General features: G+C 37.0%; 1 protein-coding gene across 1 annotated transcript; it reads left to right on the top strand.

Moving 5' to 3' along the window:
- Positions 1–4,603: 4,603 nt before the first annotated feature.
- LOC143420737 (androgen receptor-like) lies at positions 4,604–15,721 on the top strand (the record flags this gene model as incomplete). Its single annotated transcript, XM_076888848.1, is given in 5 exon segments — positions 4,604–4,876; positions 9,015–9,159; positions 12,651–12,781; positions 12,889–13,040; positions 13,540–15,721. Coding segments are annotated over 5 exon segments (860 nt in total), but the record flags the coding sequence as incomplete, so codon positions are not given.
- Between the last annotated feature and the right edge of the window lie 4,256 nt (positions 15,722–19,977).

Raw genomic sequence — 19,977 nt, 5'->3', positions numbered from 1 at the left:
CTGATAAGATCACTGAAAATCACTTCATCAACTTCTGTCCCTGTTGCATCTTTGTACACTACTTTTGCATCAGGTGGCAGGCAAAATCTCTCGATGACTGGAAAAGATAAGATATATCTGAGTGCACCTTTTAAGTAAACTGTTCTTGCCTCACATTCACTAAAGTGATACACCACTGTATGATTCAAGAGACTTGGCGAAACGCCCTACAAAAAATTCTGTCCCCCCAACTAAAATTAGGTAAGATATAAACAAACCTTTTTCATGAAACTGCATAAACTCAAAACGCCCATCAACCTCTTCCAACTTCACATACTTCTGCTGTTGGCAGTATCGAACCTGGACCAGCATTTTACTGGGATAAAATAATAACAAAGATGGCATAGTATTTGACATTTAGAGCAATTCAAGCACAAATGATTAAAACACTGACATATACCGTACATGGTGATTAATACTGACCATGCGTTTGAATTTCACTGCAATAACATTTAATGTTATCAAATAAACCTGTGTCTGTCCATGCAGGAGTCCAATTGATACATAACACAATACACGTTAATCTATGGTGTAGTTTACACCAGACACGGAGTGCTACGAAGCGATTGTTTCGGTATCTGGTCTATTTTTTGCGTGGGCCACGCATGTTCCGCAGGAAGTTACACCAAGACACACAAGACAATCCAGGCAATTTTGAAGATAAAAGCTATTCTCCAAAATAAAATACTGCGATTGACAAATGCGATCAGATTTGTGTATGAAAAGAGACAATAGAGATGAAAATGAACACATAGCAAAGGAGGGGACAGCCTAACTGACTATGTTTGGGGCGGGTGTCTCAAAGGGAGAAGAGAGTGAGACAGAGAGAGAGACAGATTAGAGACAAGTCAGCGATGAACGATGTCAAAGTAAAAGCAGGAGTGACTAAAACAAGCTCTCTTCAATTATTTTGGGATGTTATTTACTTATCAATTGTGAAAAAATTGCTCTGAATAAACAGAGAAGCAAAAACGCTCATGAACTGGCGGGAGAAAGACGTGTCTGTGTGAACAGGGAAAAAGCTGAACGTGGCGCGGCGCTTCCACGTGCAGTGTCTACCTTCACGAGTAAAAAGACTGCAACATTAACATTAGCATTGGAGGCTAAATAGAATTTTCGACACATCTCCTCCTCTATTAAAGCTCGTTTTCAGCAACCGAACACCAAGAAACATCAAGAAAACCTCACTGCGCCGATAGAATACCGTGAATTTTATATAAGTTTGAATAACTTACCGTTTGTGTAAAATACTCCAATGAGTACGGCAGGCATCCACCACGGTGTAACCAGCAGAAGCACATGGAAAATCGGCCCGGCAGAGCAAACTATTAATTGATCCACGGGTTTACCTGGGCAGAAGCCCAGGGGCCTGCCAAGTTAAATAACTCTCTTCAGAGTTCATTTGCTTGGACTTGAATAACACTGTTTAATAACTCCAACACTGAACACTATTTGAATCAGAATGTGTTAAAATGACACTTTGAGAGTGGAAATCAACTCTAACATCTTTAACCCTGAAATTTTAACACTCCAGTTTTTGCTGTGTACAAATGCATAAAATACTATAAAAAAAAAAAACAGAACAGTAGTAATTAAGAGGAGATAATGAACACTTCTTTTCAGAAGGATTTACATTTCATGCACTTACTTGACATTTTGACAGGGACACTAAATCTGTGTTTCCAAGTAAACACGCTGCGGTGTGAAGTCCAGAATGATCACTGAACAGAAAGTTTTACATTGTCCCAGCGTTGATTCATTGTTTTAACGCTTCAAAGCTAAGCATATCAAACCTGATACATGTGTTTTGTGAGTCTTTGAGAATTCTACATTCCATTGTGATTTTTTCTCTCTGAAAAAACAAAATAAATTGCATGAAAGATTAATTAGATTATTTCATGGTTCAGAGTTAACTTCATATCTATTTACAGTTTGCTGGTATTTAAAGTAATACAAAGATAAAATAGGAAGAACTAGTAAAGGTTTAATAAGTTTTTTATTCTTACAGAAACAATTAAAAAATATATTTATCTCCAAAAAGCTGACTAAGAACTGTTTTTAAATGTTTTATTACATTCGTTATTAAATGTTTTTTTTAATCTAGATTCGTCACATCACAGCAATGTAAAATTTCAAGGTATTTACACACTTACGAGCTAAAAATAACTTAACCTGATTGTAATACGTACATTTATCCTGAGCGTATTTCCCTCACTGTTTTTTGAATAAATTATTTGAATGAATTATGTTATTCCATTCAACTGAGTTTAAGCTGCATTTTTCCCAAAACAGAACTCAAATGCCGTGTGGATGGATGGATAATATATATGATTCTGATCAAAATATTATATTGTTGTCCTGGTGATTTCATTACCATATATTATTATGGTATACAATGTAAAGAACTTGCATGTTGAATTTACAGTTCTTATGTTTATATAGAAATGTGAGCATTTCTCTGGCACGTTACGCTTTGTGACTTGGTTTAATGTTCAGTTTTGCCATCCTATCACACTTTCATAATTTCAGAAACAAAATTTACAACTAATGACAAAACTTAGAATGCAAGACATTACACATGAGATGAAGTTATCCAAAAATAGAATTCTATAAATATTGTGATTGTGATGCAGATACTATCAAAAGCAACTAATCGACCTGGCAAAAAAAGAGTGGTAAAGTTCGCCTGTGGAATTTGATATGAGAGAAAATGGGTTTGTTCTGGATAAGGGAGCAGCTTATTTACTGCCACTTTGAGCTGGAAATATTGACACGGATGCCAAAGCGTATGCAACGTATGCAAGTTAATGCAGGTGGTTGTCACTGATTTGACATATTTATTGTTCCTAGACCAAGTCTTTGAGCGTAACAAAGCCTGAATCCACCCATTGGGTGTCTCTGTCTCTTTATATTGGCTTCAACTCAAGTATGGAGAGTGTCACGTTGGCTCGACCCAACCATTTACATTGTTCTCTGCAAAGATCAGATGCCTGCCTGTGTCACCAGTTGAGAATCCAAAGGAAAAAAATTTTAATAAACCATTTTTACTTGAAATATTTGTTATTGGATCAGGAGTGGAAATGTGAGACTTACAAATTATCCATCTTATATAATCTGCAATTTTCTTTCAGCTCTGCCACTCCTGAGAGAGACTTAAGTCGTGTCTATAACTGGCAGCTCAATATTTATCAAACTGAAGAGCCAGGCTGCAGTTTTAATTAGACATTCTTTACACACAGAAGCTGCAAGAGGCAATTGCACGACAATTAACAGTTACTTTTTTACTGTCACTCAGCTTTGATAAAACAGATTAAAAATTTAATATGTTCCTCATAGTCTGATTCTCCATCTTCTTGTCTTTTTTGTTTCCCCCAGACACTACAACAGATTAATTGTCAGAGAAATACATTGTAAAATTACGCCTGTACAAAAGATCCTGTTGCACTTCAAAAATCGCCAGAGCACACAAGTGTGTGTTCTTCAGTACACTCATCACATTGTTGCCATTTGTATTTTCCTGTCACTTGCTCTTTAGCAGGGCTGACATTCCCAAATGACAGGCTGAGCCGAAGCTTAACCGTTCATATAACTGTTCTAGGAAAAAAATTATAGGTGATCTTAAATCTGACTGCTAAAGAGCTAAATGTATTTGGCAGCTTCTCCTGCTCTAATTTGGTTTGTAAGTGCAGGTTGCCATATGGAGCAGCTGCTGCAGGATTTTCAGCATTTGTGGAGGAAGGAATTACAGCTTTGTTAAGCTCAAGATGGGAAACCAGTATGTTTACTTTAACATACAGTATTTGTTGGTTTTGCTTTTGTTGTCTTTGACTTCTTAAGATACATACATTGCACAAAGAAACACAATTGTAAGGTAGAAATGCACAATTTACTGAACTGTATAGTTAAAGGAAATATTTTAGGACTCTGCAAAGGCAAAAAGAAAAAGAATATTTTCATGTCCGCATTACCAGTAAGGACTCGCACATGATGACAGTAGGCTTTCTATCAGACGAGGCTCATCTGTTCAGTGAGTCCTCTTTCAAATCAAATATGATTCAATATTCTAGTCTATTAGTAGCACAGTATTGAGTATTATTGAGACAAATTTAATATTTCTTTTAAAATAGTTCACGGTCCACAGTTGCAGTATGGGGCATTTATGACATATTATTTGGAAAGAGGAATGCAGTATTTCAGCAGTACTTGTATGGTCTGTTAATGCTTTTTTTCTGGTTTCCTATAATATTACATATAAAAAAGAGCCATATGTTCCAGATGGCGTGTGGGGATGTAATGGATTGATTTGATTAATTTTCATTGAAATCAAGCTATCAGAATGATAACTGAAATTTTTTTATGGCATCAGCCAGCTGCTGTTAATAATAACACAATTTTATTCTGCATATATCATTTAGGCAGAATGGCTGCTACAGGATAAGAAGAAACCTTCTCCTTGTATTGGTCCAGATGTAGATTTGGATTGATAACTTAAAAAAATCTGTCAAACCTGAACTTGATGAGAACTGTTACCTTTACAGACATGAAATCATTTTTTTGTTTATAGCACGTAAGCTGAAGAAGATTGGACAACAAAAAAGCCCAGAAGAAGAGCATGGTGCTCAGGATCCAGTGGATCCACATGTCTCTCCTAAATCTGGTGTGCAACTGAACTCCCACCTGGTCTTCCTCAACATCCTGGAGTCCATTGAGCCAGAGGTTGTGAATGCAGGCCATGACTATGGCCAGCCGGACTCCGCTGCCACCCTGCTCACCAGCCTCAACGAACTGGGAGAGAGACAACTTGTCAAAGTGGTCAAATGGGCAAAAGGATTGCCAGGTAGGACAGTGGTTGCAGCAGAGGTGATAAGATTATCTTTTTTTGCTTTTGAGTTATCATTAGCAGATGGATCCAGTTTGATCTTTAAGAGATTAGTACACCGGATAGCCTGTCTTTGTGTCTTTGCCCAGTCTCGAACAGAGGCTGCCACTTTTAAATTAAAAGTTAAAACTGTTACTCGTTTAAGCAATCGGCAGGCACAGAGCAGCATTAGTAATTGTGTTTAAGAAATACATGTACATCTGCTCTCAGCTTTGTTATGGCCTCTACAAACTCCTGACAAAACTGTCTAGCCACTCTCTTTCACTGTGTTCATCCAACTGTATGTCACAGAAACAGCTTCATAATGTAAATTGAACTTTTGTGCTTACGCAAACTTAACTATCCAAAAAGTTATTGCCCAAACACAAAACCTGGACTTCGCACCTTTGCGTAATTGGCTGGTGATTTTGTTTCACTGTCATTAACCAGCATGAAACTGGCTCGTCACTGTCTGTATGTGATTTGGTGCTGGCAATGTAAGGTTCTGTGGGTTTATGAGAGCTTTTTCACTAAAAAACAGCTGCCTGCTGATGAGAGCAAAGAGAGTGAATGAAACCAATACAATGAGCGAAAGAATGCCAAAATGCTCCAAAGAGCTCAGAGGAACTGAAGAGTGAGGTGAAGATTACTATGGCTTTGTAACTACAAGCCTCTCATCACATACAAGTATTATTTGATCAGTTGTTAAGATGAGAGAGAAAAAACACGCGAAGATAAATTATTCTTTTTTCTTCAAATTCTAAATATGATTCGGTCTCGTAAGAACCATCCAACCTGTAAGACAATGAAGCGGAACAGCTCTAGTGATAGATTTTTGAGCTGCAACCTGTGGCCTTTTTTCTTTTGTCTGATAGGAAAAATGTAACAGGAGAAAAGAGGTGTCACTGTGCTCATACACCTGGACACAAAACCCAGACGGACTGTGGTGGTAGAGCTTGATGATTCATCCCACCAAAAAAAAAAACCTAAATGGAAAAAGAAATCAGTTATTTTCCAGTCACAGAAAACTATTCTTCTCCTCCTACCCATAATAAAATGTTTGAAAAAGGTTGTTTTAATAATTTGCCCCATATTAAAACACAACAATGAGGAAATTCAAACATGTGCAGCAGACATTGTTTAATGACTGAGATTTTGCAGCTATGTGAAGATTTAGTAGTTTTGCCTGTAGGTTGTTAGATAGATGCTCTTGTGTGTGCACCATTCTGCAGTAGTTACCATATGACTTCTCATTCAGGTACTGATGACATTCAAAATGTTATACAGAAGACTTAACAAACTGATAATGAGATCTCAAAACCAGTACGTGAAAAAAGATTTTAAAAGAATAATTAAGAAACTAGACATTCTAATAAAAAAGCTGGATTGATTGGAATGAAAAGAATTGGAAAATGCATTTGATAATTTCAGACCTCATGGGCAGGCTGTCCCACTGGTGTGAAGCATAAAATCTAAAAGCTGCCTCACTAAAGGTTTTTGACCTGCTCTTTGGAACATCAGGCCATGTGCCAGATGACCCGAGAGGCAGTTCTGGTGCAGGTATGGCAAGCGAATCACGCAAATAGTCTGGTGACATTCAGAACAAGCATGAGCATTTTGCAATCTATACAAACACCAATTATTGGCACAGACAAATAACATTCAAGTTCAAAACAGGCACAATTTGTTCCTCACTCTCTGGTTCTATAGTCTACACTCACAGAGAGTTTTCAAACAGATGTCACTTGACCAAGCAGAAATGTTTTAGTTTCTGATCGCTGAATTAAAGTTGTGTACTCCAGCCACACAGCCAAGTGTTTTTATTTTTTATTTTATTTATTTTTGCATCAGATTAAAAATAGATTTGGTGACACGTTATACTTAATTATGAATCAAAGACAACACAAAAGTTTGTTGTTTGGTGTTTGGGGGGAATTTTGATAGACTTTAAGATTTGTTGCTGGGGAAGTCCCTAGCCACAGCCTATTCATTCTTTCACCCATTCATTCATTCATGTTTTTTATTTCCCCCATTCTGTCCTTGGAGAGGGCTGGATGCCTTCCATTCTGAGCAGCTGGAGAGACAAGAGGGAGGGTATTCACTAACGGTTCACTAATTTCTTTTCTCCTCTTTCTCCCATTTCTCCACCATTTCTATTACTGTTTTAAGTTCAAACTGTCTGCATTTGTCCTGGACAAAGGTTGTTCTGAGGTTTTAGAGAGACTTAGTTTCAGTTAGTTTTCCAGAGTGGATTTTCTTGTCTCTATTGAATGGAGAACGTGTCAGAAGCAAGATTTAGGAAAATCAGTAAATAATATTCCAGGTTCACTAAATCATTTAAGTTTAAAAGCCTAGTTTTTATTGTTGTTAACAAAAAGTTTTTTTCACATCTAATTTGAGTTAGTAGTAGTTTAGTTTACTATAATAACCTTGGTTGTGGGCATCGATCTACTGACCTTCTTTTCTCTCCCATTCTAATTCCCAGCCACATGTGTATCCAGTATTTTAAAAGATTATAAAGAATCAGCATGTCCTGTGTCATTATCAATGACTTAGTATAAAAGACAGATGTAGCAATCATGACATCACCTACTGCTCTCTGAATTCTGAAGCCTCCCCGTTTGGACAAGAGGGAGGGGTCTTGCTAGCCAAAACTGATATGAAAACTTTATGGAGGTCAGAGTTAATTTTGAGAGCAAATTTTTATTTAGTTATTTAAGCAGATAAATGCTTTTAGTTTTAGTCGACTAAATATCATAAGATCATAGAACCTCCAACCTAAAGTTGGTTCGGAGTTGCTCCACACGAAATACAAAGCATCTTCTTTTACCTGACATCAAATGTCAAATGTGTCCATATGTCTACTCTTTCCTTCTTCATTGATGTCATGAACTGCTGGTCTGTACTATAAATCATCATTACTGGGGTTGTCAGAACTTTATGCGCAGTAGCATTAATGACGGATGCGCTCAGAGGCACGACCTGTATAGAGCAGTCGGTCGTGCACAGCAAAAAGCTATATAAAGTCTACCTTAGACATGTGTGTCACTCAAGCTAGCAGCACCCTATGAGAAACGGGCCAACTGTTTAAGTGTTCACAGGAGTTTGCACCCTTGGCAAGAGGACTGAGTTTTCACGGTGCTCAATGATGTCCAGAGAATGAGCCGTGTGTGCTGAGGAAATAAATGGCGTTCTTGATCCCAAGGGCTGCTACAATTGATATATTTTGTCACATTTTGACAGGAAACAAATAGGAAGTATGGGAGCTACATGAGCGATTACTTCTGAATGGATCTCGTCTCCTTCCAGAATATTTTCACCTCGTTTTTACGTATTGACACGTATTTACATTGCATCATAGTTTTTGTCCTCGCGGATTATTTTTTATTATTTTTTTATTTAGTTGTTGTCTTATTTTCTGAAGAAAAAAAAGGTAGTTGACAAAAACTAACAAAACTTATTGGTCAACGGGTCTGTACATCATAGCAAAGTCATATAATTTGCCAGATAAAAATGGCAACACTGACATACTCTCGAAGTCTAGCTCATTTAGTCAGTTTAGCAGCGGTGAAGATTACCAAACAGCAATGGACTAAACTCTGTTTTCTGGGACGTGTGTCAGTCAGATTGCTTACTCCTCTAACTTTAAACCATAACAATATCAAAATTGGATGTGATTTTACCTAATTAAGATGTACAAGTCCTATATGGTAGGAAATTACTTGTACAGAATCATTTCTTTTGCTCGTTTCATTGTTCATCCTCTTTTAAGTCTTGTTTTTCAACCCAAGGCGGTCACTAGAACAGTCACATAAAGCTGTGGCTATGGCAACTCTATAGCTCAATTGGTCGAACAAGTGAAAGGCTGCCGGTTTCTGCCCATTTGAACAGTTCCCTTCATGTCACTCCCTTTGCTCTTTCTCTGCTCTTCAGTTTGTTCTCTACTACCTGATGAAATAAAGTCTGAAAGTTTCCCTAAAAAATAATTTAAAAAAGTGTATATAAAAATGCTGAGCCCTGGCACAATCTTCAAACTCACGTAATCATACAATAAGTGCTTTGATAGAGATTAGATTATTTCATTTTTGATTGTGATTGTGTGTGTGTATGTCCCCAGGTTTCAGAAATCTCCATGTGGATGACCAGATGACTATCATTCAGCAGTCATGGATGGGGGTGATGGTGTGTGCCTTGGGATGGAGGTCCTATAAGAATGCCAGTGGCAGGATGCTATACTTTGCCCCAGACCTTGTGTTCAATGAGTATGTCCAGCTCTGAATTCTAGAATTCAATAATCCTCTGAAAGGATTCCATTAGTGGGTCACTGACATGCTGCGCTCCTCATTATATTTAGAGATCACCACCAGCGAGCAAGCAGCTGCTCTCATTTGCCTTCATCACTTTATCTTCCCTTCTTCCTTTCATTTTCTTTCCCGTTCACAGACAAACAGAAAAACATATCCAGAGTTAAAAATGTAAAGCATAAATAGTTTCAGGCTTTTTAAAAGAGTGTGTTCATCCAATTTTCTCCTTAGGTGTTCTTTTGTTGCTGTGAAATTAAAGTAAGGAAAATTTTTTAGCATTCAGACTCTCGTAACCCCGCAGAGTGCAGATGAATCCGATCTGAATATTTCAGACGGCAACAACAATGGTGATGTCTGTGTGAGAGTTAGTGGGGAATACTAATGTTTACAAGAAATGAATTCTTATTTAGCTCCATCAAATGCTGACTGACACAGTCTGCTGGGAGTAGATAACACATAACAGTTGTTGTCTGGTTCAAACAGTGTAAGCAGGTGATGTACAGGATCCTTTTACACAGTAGTTTTAAACATATGTGCAGCACCAGTGCAAATTTGTTACAGCCTGAAAGAAATGTGCAATCTGCATACACCAGCCACTTTATTATGCACAGTATACCTGTTCAGTTTCAACAACTCATTACGTTTATGTGTTACAATTACAGCTAAGACAATCTGCCAGATTTTGAGCTTTAGAAAGGGGAAGAAAGATGATTTAAGTAACTTTAAATTGGCGTGTTTTTTGAAGTGTTTCAAAAACTGCTGATCTACTGAGATTTTCCTGCACAGCCATCTCTACAATAGGATTTACTGAGTTCAGAAAACGTGAAATATCCAGTGAGTGGCTATTCTGGGTGAATGTTGATGTCAGAGGTCAGAATGTAAAATGACTCAGACTGCTTTAAGCTTATAAGAAGAGAAAATCATTCATAACCACTTGTTAGAACCAAGGTATACAGAAGAGTATTTCTAAACACACAATACATCTGTCTAGCCCAAGTTGGACATATTGTGTGTTCAGATGAGCACTGGATACCTGAGTGCCACTCCTTTCAGCTAAGTACAAGAAACTGAGGCTGAAATTTGCATGGACTCACCAAAATTGGACAACAGATAACTGGAATAATGCTGTGTGGTCTGATGAGTCTCGATATCTGCTGTAACATTTGGATGGTAGGATCAGAATTTGGTGTAAACAGCATGAAAGCATGGATCAATCCTGCCTCAAACATTGCAGCCTAGTGTTGGTGATGGCTGATGGCTGCTTTTTATCGCACCATGTCACAAACCTCTGATCATCTCACGCTGATTTCTTGAACATGATAAGACGTTTGCTGTGCTCAAATGGCCACCACAATCACCAGATCTCAATACAGTAGAACTAATATGAGATATGGTGAAACAGGAGATTTGTATGAGATTTGTATCATGGGTGTGCAACTGAAGTATCTGCAGCAGCTGCGTGATGCTACCAGGTTAATGTGGACCAAAATATCCAAGGAATGTTTCCAGCACCTTACCATGAAGAATTAATAGTTCTGAAGGCAAAAGGGCCCTAACCTGACACCAGTGAGGTGCACCTAATAAAGTAGCCAGTGGATGTAAATTTGAAAAATGTTAACTTAATGTGATGCAAGAATACAATACCAAAATCAGGTTTTATGCTCATAAATGATGAGGATATTTTACTGTATCAAGTTTCCATAGTGACTGAAAATACTTGTGAGTATGAACAGTTTTTAAAAGGCTAAATGACTGGCATTTTCACTTAGTAGGTTCATATTTAAAATTGTTAAAATTGTAGGTAAAGGCAGCATCTTCTTGAACACAACCTCTTTTTTTTAAAGTATGAAATGTTGAAAAGATAGTACTCTAGGTAAGTTCTATTAAAGGGTTACTCCAAGGATTGGAAGTTTGATAGAGTTGGAAGAGGATGAGATCATGACCCTTAAAAAGAAATGTTTTAATTGTAATAACCTCAAATAAGTTTAGCTCTTTCCTAAAATAAAAAAAGACATATGTACTTTTAAGTATAAAAGAGTGCACGGATTAAAGAATGGAAAAGCATTGCCAGAAACTGGATCAAATGACTGGATTAAATGAGCTGAATGCCTGTGAAGTAGCTAACCAGACAGGTATTATTTGGGGGTAATAAAATATAAATCAAAGCAACATTCAACAGCATCCAGAACTAATGTGACTTTTCAAAAAGTACAGCCATCTACGTCCAAAATTCAAATCCTGCTAAGTCACGGAAACGTGATTGTGACCACTTTGTCAGTTGTTTTTCAAGGTGTGGTGAACCAGGAGCTCAACTGTTAAGGACAGATTTGGGGCTGGTGGAAACCATAAAAGTCAGAAATGTGGATAATTTAAACTAAGTGAAAGAAATGTGAGCAGCAGTGTTACTGCACTCAAGCACTCCTTGTTACCTTTGAAATTAGCCGCTTACCACTCCTACTCCTGCCGAGCAGGCTGTCCTTTAGAGAGGGTAAAAACCCTATTACAGTCAACATAATTGGAGAATTAAGACACCACAGTCACATCAGATGTACATTTATCAGGCTTAATTTCATGGATATAATAAAACAGCATTACCACTTCAACATGAGACAGCCTATCAACTGCGATGCTATTGAGATAGAATTAAAGAGCAGTCATTTTCTTTTCAGTATCCAGACTATCATCATGAATCTGGGGAAAAAACTTGCTCTAACCTACAATTTATTTTTACCTTGGCTCATAACTCATCGTTAGCTTTTCCAGAAAGTCCAATATAATTGGATTATACGCTTCCTGGTGACTATTATTCATATATACCGGCACATATTGGAAACTCTGCATTTATTTCTTGTGAGAAGGTGGAAATTCAGCTCCATTTCATTTCTCTATCTCATGCCATTTTTTTTTTCAATTTGAGTTTTTTTTTTCCCCCTTGACATCTGTATTCTAATTCCCAAAATTTGCTTCATTCTACCTTTATTTTCTCAGAATAAAAAATGTGAATATGTTCCAAACTGTCTTTTGCCGGCTTCATAATAAGTGACAAATTGATTTCGTGTTAGAAGAGATGGCAAAGTTTGATAACAAATGTCTTCTTTGCCCATCATTCAGGCACGAACATTAAATTCCCAATCAGCTCTCATCATGAACTTTGAGCTTAGGCTGGATGACTGGATTTTGGTGTAAAAGAGTTTTGTGTGTTTTTAACGTCCTCAGCACTAATGTCAAAGATGACACAGCACAAATCTGTATTGTTATAATGTGATTCAAAGACAGTGTGCCGGATGGAAATGGATTTAACCTCTGACATTCTTTCCTCTTCAGTAGTTACTGATTACTGGAGAAATGTCCAAGGTGTAAAGCAATTTCTCCTTCACCTCTTGCGATTTGAACATTCCCGTTAGGTTACATCCCCTCATCCTGACCTTTTTTTTCTCTAACGTTTGCAGACACAGAATGCACGTTTCCACCATGTACGAGCACTGCATACGGATGAGGCATCTCTCTCAGGAGTTTGAGATGTTGCAGATCACCCAGGAAGAGTTTCTCTGCATGAAGGCCTTGCTCCTCTTTAGCATTAGTAAGTACTCTTCTGCGTGCCAAAAATGAAAACATAAAGAAGTGGACATACAGAGGAGTGAGTACAGTCAGAAATGAACATGATTTTTTTCTTTCTATTTTCACCAGTTCCCGTTGAGGGTCTGAAGAGTCAGAAGTACTTTGACGAATTGCGTCTCACCTACATCAACGAACTCGACCGCCTCATCAACTTTCAAACGACTACGAACACATCTCAGAGGTTCTACCAGCTCACACGACTCATGGACTCTCTCCAGATGGTGAGTTGGTGAGATGTTTCTTCAGGCTAAAAACAAAAATCCTTATTCCAAAAAGATACATTCATACTTTTGTAAACGTTTCTAAAAAGCCTCACTTGTGGATGCATGGAACATGGATGCACTTTTGCAAATTTGAGAGAAAAAAAATGGAAAAACAGTGTAAAGAAGGAGCTGTAATTATATTACACTAAAACATTTGTTGGAAACACATCCAGTTAAATCACATAGGACGGAGTACTTTAATAGCCCATAACAAAAAACATCCTTCATGCTAGTATTGGAAAAGAATCTGATTACTCAGAAGTCAAAATCTCAGAAGTGGTCTTCGAGGCAGGAAAAGGCCTAATGGATGAGTTTACTATGATTCATATCCTCACATTTTTATGCCAGAGCGTTAACTGTGTGTATGTCTGACTCATGTGCCCTAAGCTGTTGTCCAAATACTATCTGTAGTAAATTTCATCCACATTATGATTTTTTCTTTTCTCCTCTGTTTCAGACCGTAAAGAAGCTCCATCAGTTTACCTTTGACCTTTTTGTCCAGGCTCAGTCACTTCACACCAAGGTCAGCTTTCCAGAGATGATTGGAGAAATAATCTCAGTACATGTACCAAAGATCTTGGCAGGTTTGGCTAAACCAATCTTGTTTCATAAGTAGAAGGAGATTTTTTTTTTAAAAAAATCAGAAAATGACTCATCTTGCAGCCTCCGTAAACTTTAACTAAGGCTTTAAACTGTTTCCCCACATCTTCAATCTGACTGCTTTTATCCCTGCCTTGTAATCACATTTTTATTGCTCAAGGCGTTTTACGTTTGGGGTTGGGGGTTTTTGCCTTTTTAGCCATAATTGAGATTGTTTCTTCAAAACTATTAAAGCTTTTACCTGAAGAGCTGTCTTTTTATGACAGCTTTGTGGTTCATGAGATCATAAGAGGATTGTTTGTGTTTTCTGATGGAGGAGAGATTCAGCTTTACATTTGCAGTTAAGTCTGTAAAACATGATCACCTAAACCTTTGTGACATCATTATGTATAACGGACAAAGAAATCACAAATCGTAAATAATATTCGGATTACCAAAGTATTTTAGCTGCTGCCTTGCAGTTCACCTATTCATTTCATGTTTGTGAAAGTGAGATTCCCGTATGGCTCAGTCACAAAAAAACCCACATCCTTCATGCCACAGTAGTAAAATTAGGACGTCAACCTCTTTGCTACTTAATACTTGTCCAATGATTACATTTTTTTTTCACATTCAGCAGTTGATTGCAAGTAGTTGTGGCAACCAACTATCCAGAGGTTAAGGGTGTCAACCTCTGGACAACCACTTTTGCGATCACAAAACAGCTGCACACCTAGTGAGAGGCAACCAGTCTCTAAACACTTGCAGTCTGACTTTTACTGACTTCATTCTCTATCAGACTGGTGAATGTTTCCAAATAACTGCGGTCTGGTTTATAAATGCAGACCGACTGCCTGCGTGTCGCCATTTGTCAGTTTATGCTTGCTATTTGTGGAGGAATTTTTGAATTTCTGTTTCAAATCTATCAATGAGGTTCTAGTGGAAGTCTGAATGTAAGTAGATAATGTGAATTTCTGTTTAATGTGAATTCCCTTGAATGATTTGCAACACCCGGTAACATATTGATGTGATATTAGGGCTGTGCGATATGACCAAAATCTCATATATAAGAATTCTGTCGATATAAATCACAAAAATTCAAATTCCATATCAATTACCTCGATTCATTGATGTTTTCTTTGGTGCCTAAATTCCAGTCCAGTGAACAGTCATAGGCCTAAACTTCTACAAGAACTGACAAAAATCTCACTTTTTGTGCACTGATTAGTGTAAATCTTATATATAAGTGTCCATATTCTAGTTATGCCTCAATAAGTATAAAGAAACAAATTACAAAAATTATAAATCCAGTACAGTAGTGATTTATTTGAAGCCTCTGACACCACAATACAATCCCTCATAGCTGTATATTCTGCTCATTTGACCCATTGTTAAAGTGTTTCTGACGTGTGATGTATGTTTTCAGAAGGAGACAAGAACATGTTAAAGACAAGGTGAAAGATTCACATTCATTTCAAGCCTTCTGTGAATTTTATTGTCCAGCACTCGAACATGATCAGTACTGTGATTGTTGTGAAGCATAGCGTAGTGTGAAATTTCAGCAAAGTCATGAAAAAAACGTTTTAAATGAAACATCATCTGCTCACTTTGTACTTTAATATTTAGACATCTTAAGCAGCACATTGACCTTGTTTGGCTTGCAGACCACCACGCAGAACCCACCGCTCTTTACAACAGCAAATATGCAGACTGGATATCTTTGTTTTGGTTTTTGCTTTTTTGTAAGTTAAAAAAAGACCGTCTGTTAAGATGTTTCCTTACCCACAGTCAGCGTAAAATGAACCTCTTTTCTTTAGTGACTTTTCTATCAAATGGAACAATATGATTTGGTCATGAAAATATTAATTCATTATGCAACTAATGTTACAACAGATACATTGTCTCGTTTTGTGCATGCAGAACTGTGTAAATATAGTGCCTTTAAAAAGTACCGATGTTTGGCATTGCCACGTACATTATTTTAAAAGTTGAATGTGGCTACAAGCGCTCTTATTTTTAAAGCTAAAACAAAGATGTGACCAATTAGAAGCCTCTGGGAAGTAAGATAAGATAAGATAGAACTTTATTAAGAACTAGAGAACTAGAGCAAGGACTGAACGTCTTGTAGGGATGCAAGCAAAAAAGGATGGCAGCAAATACAGGCAAATACTGAATTAGATTCGGGGTGCCAGAGATCTTAGATTGCAGCAGTAATGTTTTACAGAGCAACAAATTTCAAATGACAGAAAAAAAATTCAATTTTTTTCAAGACAAAAACTGGAAGGCCCTCGGATGTGGAATGTAAGAATCCTTGACAGGCACTGCCAAACCTCAGAGATTAAAATTAAGGAAAAAAATCTGTGGAATGCCTTGAAGATAACCGATCGCAGTCAATCAACAGCCGAAAAGCATTCATTTGCAGAAATGGATGCAATTATACACATCTACATTTCATTAAAGACGTCTGTTCAAGTGTTCAAACGCAAGGCATTCTGTGCCTACAACATGGCTTATATGATGCAACTGATTGATGTAATTGAGACTCAACTGTAGCACATCCTGCCTTCTCACAATCAAGCTGCTCTGTGCTTACAGCAAAAGTAACTTCTGTGGTCTTTTCTGCACCTTTTGACAATTCATTCATTTGATAATGTTTTATAACTCAGCACTTAACGAGTCCACATTCCATTAGAAGATTGTAGATGCATGTATTATGTGTTTGTGTAGTTGTATGGATAACTTTTTGCTTTACAGAAAGTGACGCACAGACATCCGTGTATTACCTGTTTATCGTATATTGGTTGGTGGTGTAATTGTTGTTCAGTACACAGTGATCGACTGTCTGTCACAGTCAGTTTCACAGCTCCTTTGTAGCCTATTCATTCCTAAGCTATAGTGAAACCCTGTAGAGCATCCAACTTCATCTGCACAAATAAACATATTCATGCTTTTTTAACTTGTCTTCTTGTACACTACTTGCTATGCGGAGTGACTAGGGGAGGAAAGAGAATACAGTGGACAGCTATGGGTTTAGACTAAAGGTGATTTGGCCCTTTGTTGCAGAGAAACCAATTTCCATCATGATGCAAACAAGACACCTTTCAGAAAACTGAATTTTCAGTAAGCATGTTGTCTACAGAAAAATATATTACATATGTAAGACTGCTGCAGCAGTTAAGAACTCATTCAATTAACTGTGGTTCTAAATATTGTTGTTTTATGCTGGTTTAGCTTTTCTACACATTTCACAGCGGGCACAGCCAACACAACAGTGCATTAATAAGACATAGATGCGTCTGTAAAATTTTGATACTGATGTACTCAAAGAAGGTCATGGCGTTTGTATTTTGCTGAAATAGCTGATATGTGCCCAGTGTACTGCATATTAACAGGGTTCTTTGTACATGCGACAGTAACTGTATATATTGATCAGTTTGATGTCTGTTTTTGTGTCCAAACACTTGACTTTCAAAGTTGTTTATTGTATGATTTATATCTTTTGTGATCTCTGTTTTTTCAAAATGTGTGTTTTTCAAAGGTGTCATCTTTTAAAGGCAATTAAAATATTTCTGACTCTGAAAGTGGTATATGTTTTCTTGGAATTTAAACTCTTCAGTCTTTTTACTACGCTCTATTGGAGCCTTGAAATTCAAAAACAGATTTGTCTTTAACTAAAAAATAATAATAATTTAATAAAAGTGCTTATGATGACTATTTGGGTAAGAAAGGTTCACGTTTTACTCTTTTTTTTAATTCTATTTTAAACTTACAAAAACCTGCATTAAAGAAAGACAATGGGGCAAAATAAAATGAAAAAGACTTTTGGGCCAAAATCCAACTTTTTTCAAGTAGTCCTTTAATTTATGCTGGAGTGACATCACAACACAGTTCACAATTCAAAATAATATCCAGAAGATATCATTTTGAAATCAGTTAGTTGGATTTGGTGCAGTTCTGTTCTTTAGTTTACCCTCCTTTTGAGCCACCTTTAGCCAATATTAAGACATCCCTTCTTGTTGGCGTCTGACTGAGACAAGAGTAGAAAAAAAAAAAAAAAACTGAAGCAGGGTGTTTAAAGGAGTCAAGATTACTTACGCAAAACCCAAGATTATTATTTATTATTTGAAATTATTTTTTTAAACACACATTCTTTTGTTCTTGTGTGCACTCCTCCGTTTGAGAGTCATGCGCTTGGCTGCAATTAACCGAAGCTCAAGGCTAAATAAATTGGCATGAAATCAGAATGGGAATTTCCATTGATGCTCGATGCAGTTCAACCATCCAATCCACTGCAGAGGGATCAAGGTATGGGGTAGGGAGGGATGGCTGGCAGTGTACACTGGAATGCGGAGGGAGGAGTGGACGGCAACATAAATACAATGCAAAAGTGCCTTTGACAGATAACCGCATAGTGCATAATGGTAAGACCCACTGTGCTCTTTCATTCCCAGAATTTGTTAGTTCCACAGGAAGAAGAGCCACATGACCAGTTATGCGCTTCAGGGGATGGTTGAGGGTTTACAAAAAAAGATAATGGTAGTAGTCAGATAGCGCTGTGTGGTCACTTTAGGAATTCAGCGCCACAAGGGGAGATGCTTCACCAACATTTTATATGGGCTGAGGATTGGGGCCCACTTTATTGCTACTGAATATGTATTTTAATTGAGCATTTAAAGAACTTTTCACTTCTTTAAAAAGAAAATTTAGCTTTTGAGTGTGTGTGGGTGGGTTGGTGGGGGTTCTAAGCATACACAGAGATAGCTTCTGATGGTTGAACAAGTTGCTAATATTCATTCTATTCACCTTTCATTTTATTTTCCGTCTGTGATTTGCTCTGAATGTTAGTGTTGTTGGTGTAAAGGCAGAAATTTCGAACATTTTATTCTATCAAAGTCTAGACAAACAATTATATGACTTTACTAAGTCTCTCCTAAAAGACTAAGAACCTATTTTGCTTGTTGCTGTGTTTTTGTACATATACTACATACTGTACTACATATATACACATACTGTTATAATAGTGGATGCTCATATTAAACATGGTTTTAAGTTATAAGCAAGTACATTTACACTTCCAGTGAAGTCAAAAGCCCAGGCTTCAAACACATCTAAACATTCAAGCTACACAACAACAGTTCTGTTGTGTTGACTTTGGTTAAATATTGACAAGGTGTCAACACCACACAAGTGATTAGATGTCATATGAAGGTAAAAGGGGAAAAAATCAGTAATGAATGGAAAAGAAATGCATCCTACTCATGAGTCTGGTTTAGAAGTCCTTCAGTTTATTTTTCCTTTTTTTTTAAACCAGAAATCAACCTGAATTTTAAAAGCTGGATTAAAAAAAATGTAAAATTAAAACAACGATATCAACAAACACATAACACACAAGTGTAAAATTTACATAACAATTTTAAGAACACAGAAATGGAAGCAAAAACACTGGAGTGTTATTTTCACATACTCTAAAAGTCAAGTTTGTTTTATGTTTGAGCTGCGTTAACGCTACCACTACATTCATTGTGAATTCAAACTACACTGACAAGATCGGAGGTGACGGCATAAGTACTTCTCTGTAATGCCTCATAAAAGTGACTTTGAATAGGTTAACCAAAGTGTTTGCTTACCCTTTGTCCAGATTGACAAAAAAAATAAATTAATTAAAAAAAAAATTGTATTTTTCTGATCAGTGTCAATGTTTTAGCTGGCTCGTCAGCAAAAGAACTTACACGACACACTGTAGTTTTTCTTGTTGCAAGTATAATACGCGGGCCACTTCATAATCCTATTCAAAATCTAGCGAGAGTAAAAATTCACATTTACTAATGTACAATGATTAAACTAATTTAGGCAGTTTTAAATGAATTAGTTTTCTTTGGGAGATTTGTGTTAGCAACAAGTTATAACCAGCACTGCAGTTTACCCCGACAAACACAGTTGGTGTCATGACCAAATCAAACTATTAAACACTGTAAAAGGACAAGAGAGATTTTATTTAACAAAATAAACAATGGTAAATTATTTTTACTCCAGCCTAACTTTGGAATGCTAACTGAACACAGAACCAGTAACTTTGCGAACTCCTTAAAAAGTCAGTCTGCTACGGCTTCGCTTCACAACAAGATCCTTACACCAAGTAATTCAATTAAGAGCTATTTCCTCAGTCTATTTTTACACAAACTGGATTGATTTAAGTTCATTAGTGGTGACTCCCTCCAGCTCGATGTGCTCCCAAAGGTCACATGATGTCAGCCACATCTTCCTCACTTAAATTCCTAGAAAAAGGAACACAGACAGCCTCTTTCAAATATGGAAA

This window comes from Maylandia zebra, linkage group LG10 (genome assembly GCF_041146795.1).
Source record: "Maylandia zebra isolate NMK-2024a linkage group LG10, Mzebra_GT3a, whole genome shotgun sequence".
Taxonomy (NCBI): Eukaryota; Metazoa; Chordata; class Actinopteri; order Cichliformes; family Cichlidae; genus Maylandia; species Maylandia zebra.
This window is presented reverse-complemented; position numbering and strand designations above follow the sequence as displayed.